The sequence below is a fragment of the Pygoscelis adeliae genome, unplaced genomic scaffold (genome assembly GCF_000699105.1).
Source record: "Pygoscelis adeliae isolate BGI_AS28 unplaced genomic scaffold, ASM69910v1 Scaffold315, whole genome shotgun sequence".
Taxonomy (NCBI): domain Eukaryota; kingdom Metazoa; phylum Chordata; class Aves; order Sphenisciformes; family Spheniscidae; genus Pygoscelis; species Pygoscelis adeliae.
This window is the reverse complement of record NW_008824865.1, coordinates 649275-655182: the sequence shown is the minus strand read 5'-3', so window position 1 is coordinate 655182 and position 5908 is coordinate 649275. Positions and strand designations below refer to the sequence as shown.

General features: G+C 38.0%; 1 protein-coding gene across 1 annotated transcript in view; it reads right to left on the bottom strand.

The window, feature by feature from the left end:
- The window catches only part of KIF21A (kinesin family member 21A), a 77048-nt gene extending 72624 nt beyond the window's left edge, over positions 1 to 4424 (bottom strand). The window contains exons 1-3 of the mRNA XM_009324374.1: positions 4344 to 4424; positions 3273 to 3398; positions 1044 to 1079 (exon numbers count right to left, since the gene is read on the bottom strand). Of these exons, the coding sequence (XP_009322649.1) occupies positions 1044 to 1079; positions 3273 to 3338 (102 nt within the window). The 5' untranslated portion in view covers positions 3339 to 3398; positions 4344 to 4424. The remainder of the gene's footprint in view (positions 1 to 1043; positions 1080 to 3272; positions 3399 to 4343) is intronic.
- Between the last annotated feature and the right edge of the window lie 1484 nt (positions 4425 to 5908).

Genomic DNA, 5908 nt, shown 5'->3' with positions numbered 1-5908 from the left:
TTCCTGCTCTGGAGCGCATAGCTGTAAGGAGTGGCTGAGTCACACTTCTGGTAAAGCTTACCAGAGCCTGGTATTAATTATCTAATTCGGGCAGTATCAGGAAAAGGAATACACTTTCCGTAGCATCTTTCTGCGATATGACTGAATGCTTAACAGAGATTAAATCTGCTAAACAAATGTCATTATATGTAACTTAAGATGAAAAAACTTAATCAAAAGAGAGTTTAAGGAAAGCTTGTTGAAGAGTGCAGCGCCCAGCAGCCTAGCAATGAGTCACGATAACAAGTGCTGCCAGTATTTTAGAGACGCTTTCTTTCCAGAAATTTTAGCATGCAAGAATTCAGCTGAGATAATACAGTACTGTCAAAAGTAATGTGGTGAATATAGGCTATCCAACCCCCCAAAATACTGTAGTCACTGCTGCTTTACCAAGCTGCAGTATAACATTTATTTAGGTGTAAGGGGAAAAAGGGGAAGGAATTTAAAAAAAAAAAAAAAAAACCACCAAACCACACACACCACACAAAACCACAGTCTGAGTACCTGCAAACCTAAACTCAGTCACATTTATAGTTCAGGGATTTTGGGGTAATTCAGATACCTCCTGTAAGCCAGGGCCCAATCAGCCTACCATATCCAAACACACGAAGCCCATAAAAAGTACACCATTCAGCATAAATGTGGATGGTGTCAACTCTTCATAAAGCACACTTGTATAATTACCAGAGTCAAACTTTACTGAAAACACAGTTTTGTGAGACAGCTGGTTTCAAAAAACATTGCCCACCACATCACAGTACACCGATGAATGAACCAATAATGCCCACACAGTATTTTCAATTAAAGACACAGAATTGACAGTGGCTTTCTGGTTCAGAAGCTGAACAGTCCTACCTGGAGCAATGACACTATTTCTGCACACACACACACCAAAAAAAAAAAAAAAAAAAAAAAATCTTTTTTACCTGTAAAGTCAAAGGAATAACTTTAAAAGAAAATTATTTCATGCATTTAAGTGAAATATTCTAAGAATAAGTACATACATTCAGGAACTTCCTTACATTCCAAGTTACCAACACCTTTAGGGAAAATCAAGAATAAGTGCTACAAGTATATTCAGAAATAAGCAAACAAAACAATGTTTATACACTACAGGAAAATATTTTTTTCAATATGAGAGAAAACAAACTGATGTAATGCAAGATTATCCAGATGACCAAAAAAATGTCAGTCATACCAACACTAGGCTTCATCCAATTTCTTCCTCATAACAGTTAAATGTACGTCTATTCTAGAAGTCCACTACTACTTCAAAATAACCTAATTTTTAAAAAGAGGTACTCTATTACTTTTAAACAAAGTTAAAAGGGTTTCCTATGTCTGCAGCAAAGGAGAACTCTTAATTATTGCCTCCTTTACCCAGATTTCCCTTTCATTTTCACAAACACCCACATACTTACCTACCCACACACATACACTTACTCTCCCAGCACTTAGAGCTATAGTCCAGAAATCACGACACGTTCATGCCAAGACTGTAGCTCTGAAAATTGTTTTCATTTCTTTCATCTCCATACAGAGAATTTATCTTCCCAGTTATATATTCTCAAGTCTAGAGCAGTTGGTTGCTTTACACTTACAAGTCACAAGTCCAAGAATTACATTTCACCAACTTCATTTAACTCAAAACAAAGTTACTGACGTACTTATATCTAAAGCTACAAGCCACTTTCCAAGTTAAATAATACAATATAAGAAAAGGAGGATCACGTCAGTTAAAAGAAAACTACAAGTTGTCATTAATAATTACTGAAATGACTGCTTAGCTAACACTACTAAAATAACAACCAGACACTTCACAATGGGACAAGACAGCTAAAAACAGTGTTTCAGTAATCTGCTCTGAATAGTGCTTTCACGCTGTTAATTTTCAGTGCAACATTCTCGGAACAAAAACCACTGTATGACTTTCCTGCCACTCGTTGTAAAAAAAAAAAAACAAACCCAAAACAAACAAACACAGTTGTATCCATAACACCCGATCCACCAAGTTCCAAAGCAAACTGCAGAAAATTTCTTCATATTTATTGTTGACTGTTTCTAATGAACAGAAGTTGCTCTGTTTCAAAACAGAAGGTAGACTGTTCAAGCAGTGACTGAAAGCTCTGACCTGGTAAATCCTAACTGTGCAAAGTAAGGGAAAATAACCCACTTGCTTTATTTAATACTGTTTTAAAACTTGCAAAACAGAAAGGAACAACATTACCTACTTTCTTCAGTCCTTCTGGTTCAGCTACACATTTTTGTAAGTCTGAATGTCAATCCCCAATTTTAATTCTTTCCTTCATGTCTGTTCATCCTATTTGCAAGGCTGCAAAAACATCCACATTAGCAGCAACAGCTAGAGATGAATTCTTCCATCCTTCTGTTCCTATGCAGAGACACTGTATTCAGCTGCCCTGTGAAGACTTGACCACCTCACTGCTCTTTGTTGGCTTCAGATGATGCTTTAAAAGAAGGCCTCTAAACAGTTAGTTAAAAGTCAGGGCAATTCAGGAAACTATGCTAGAAATTCAGTAGGTAGCATTTTTCCTCACTGAGTCATGCTCCAAATTGATTGCTCAGTAGGATGCTGATGCTGGATGCTCTTTCGTTGCAAGCCAGCATTTCAGGCAAATATAAAGTGACAGTCCCCAAACTTCCCCACACACACCCCTTCCCATTCTCCAATCCCCCAGCAGTTGAGGCGTTTGCAAGCCTCTTGGTACTGATTCTAACAACACTCCCCATGAAGTTTCAACCAGGTGCAAAACTTGGATTAACTACAGGCCATAATCTTTTGTTCTGTTAACTGCAGGCTGATTTTCAGGTTTAGTGGAGAGGGGACAGGAAAAAAAAATATTTTTTGTTAATGAGAAATTATTTAGCATTTATATGGAAATACCAATGGAAACCTGAAGTAATTGGAGCTTAAATAACAAGAGAATTTAAAAGAAAGGGACTGGTCACAGCTGACTAGCAAAACAAGTCTGCAGTTGGTGCTGCTGTGAAGACTATCAGGGCCTTGTTCAACATCATCTGTGCAAAAGTGTCTACTGGTATCTGGAACTTCACAGGAAAGCCAGTTTCCACATACAAATTAACATGCCAAGGCTAGCAGGAAGAGAGCTCTCCACTGCAGCAACAACTGCACCAAGGGCTGAGCTGCCACCATTTCACTTCCTCAGCCTTTTCTCCAGTCTGAGGGAAGTAAGTAATGCAGAAGGACTTACAAGGCAATATAGGACTACGTAAGTGCAGGGTAGTGGCTTCTCATAGAGAAATCCAGTTCCCTTCATTTATACACCTTCAGTTCTCACGGAAGAAAACACTTGTAGCACACACTCAGCTGTATTACCCTGGAGAAAGGCAAGAAACCAGCATGATCAAAAGCTTTTTTAATAAAATAGTTCTGGCAGAAAATTGGGAATTCGATTAAAATTAAGACCTGTGTCTAAATGTGGATACTGCATGGAAAATAGCTTTCTGGCTGATAAACCAGAAATTTCTTCTAAATATTTTCATATTTTACTAAATATATGAATAATTGGAATATTTCAACTTCTTATTTGCTTGATTTGGGCAAAGATAACTACATTGGGCAAAAAGCTGCAGCCACTATGGCTTCTTCCACATTGCCTAGGGTATTAAATTTCCCCACTGCCAGTAGAGAAGTACATCCTCTATGTAAAGATGGAGAAATATATTAGAGAATGGCTTAAGTCAAAGAAAGCCTGATTTTCTAACAGTTGAGCTTCCACTCCAGGCAGGTAGAAAGTCCCTGTTGGCTAGGCTGAGCAAATTCAGTGTGGGAATCATTGTGGAGATACAATCATTCTCCTGGTTTAATTGCTACTAGCATGCAGACCTCACTGCACTAGCAAGCCTACAGTTTGGAATTACCACTAATAAAAATAATACTGGTAATAGCATTTCAGCAAAATTTTAGCTCCAGGACAGAGCATGTCCATGAAATAAGCACACCCTGGTAGTGCACCACAATGTAAACTGACAGGTTCACATGCCAACTACAAAGTTAACTCATGACATACACACTGCAAATAAAATCCAGAAAGAACTAGCTACTTCCTTGCTACTTGTATCTGCTTTAAACAACTAATATCTATGCTGGCATAACAGTGAGGCTAAGTACTTTCTGCTTCACGTTCTAGCTGTGCGCTTAATTTTGCATTAAGGCTCAGGTTCCCCGATTAGATTACAAATCCAACCAGAACTCCAAAACTATTAATTGAAAGTCACTTAAAAAAAAAAAAACAGATAAATCATGCAGCCAGGTAGCTCACATAAATTAAAAGCAGTTCTCTCAATTTTATGTTACAAGCATGGGAGGTTCTGCCTGTTTCTGGAACAATCCTCCTCTTCAGCGCGCAGCCGCTAGCCTGGGCACTGCTCTGCCAGCCTCCCTCAGCTCCAGCACACACAAAGCAGCAACACCTGATCCTGGGATCATTTCTGTCTGCTGAACACTTGGCTGCAGCTCCTTGGGGACAGAAAGAAAAGTCTGGCCTGACAAGCTTCTTCAAGGTCAAAACCCATTTCTTTGTCTTGACTGAATTAAATCAGCTCTTCTTGGCACATAATGCTTCTAAAATCGGGCATTTCCCAGCTGCTCTCAGAAATCACCAATGCAAATCACTTGTGGTTTGTCTGCATAAGAGTTCATAGTCCCTCATGCACTGGAGGTAGCACAGATGCTTTCAAAACAAGTATTCTAATATAAAATAAACTGTTTCAAATTGCCTTAGAAATTTAAGCTTACAGTAACTGTTTATATATCAGGACCACAGTAAAACCAGCTGAGATGGCTATGGTCCCTGCCACAAAACTTGTGACCAAATATCTCATTCCTTTGAGCACTTAACATCAGACAAGAGAAGAGTTCCTCTGGCTAAAATGAGACCTAACAGGACAATGCACGAAGGGAGGTGCACACAAGGTTTTCCAGGATCAATACCTAAGCTAAGAAGAAACTTTACTGGGAAATGGAAAACTAGGAATTCACACAAAATAATGTGGTAATGGCATACTGGTAGTGCCTAAAGCCCAGGGAGGGTCTTATGCTAAGGCTTATATAAAGCTTTCATAAAGGGTCATACATTTATGTAACAACTAAAGCATACAGCAATAACAAAGCTCTAGTGTTTTGGCCAACCTTGTTTCCACTTAAAATAATTTCCTTTAGCACTACAAAAAACATTTGGGGGATGGGGAGAAGTAGAAGGCTGTTTACTCCAGCATATGCCAAGGTAGCAGATATTTAGAAAGAAAAAAGTTGAATATTTAGACAAAACTTCTTAAGCTAACTGGTGTTCTACAGAAATTGCCGGGAAGCAAGATCTTAAAAGGGTGTTAGCAGATCAATACTATTTTTTTTTTTCTAGAATTTCCAGATTTCTCTAAAACAGGTACTTATCATTCTTCCATGACAATCTGCTTTTACAATTTCAGTGTCAAAGTTAAAGAGAAAAATCTCTGTGCTGTTTTAAATTTTAATATTTTGCTAACTCATGCTACACAATTTTAATTGTACGATTTAACTGATTTCACCACTGAATCTGAAGAATGCTAAAGCAAGGAACAATGACAGCAATGAAGGCTCTTTCAGTTCTTAATTTTTTTTCTTTTTAAATAAAATACTGTCAGGTTTTTTTCTTTTTTTAAAAGAAACATGACAGTTAAGCAGATAGTACCACCTTAAGATCCTCCCAGAAAAGTTGGTTTTCTCCCTGGTTTCAGCTATAGATTTTGCTTGCCGGTGCCTTATCAGTTGACTTTTGTTTACACATAAATACAGAATTCTGTCATCAAATGAAGTGTAACTGCAATGCAGCCCTTATGTAAGCTTCAT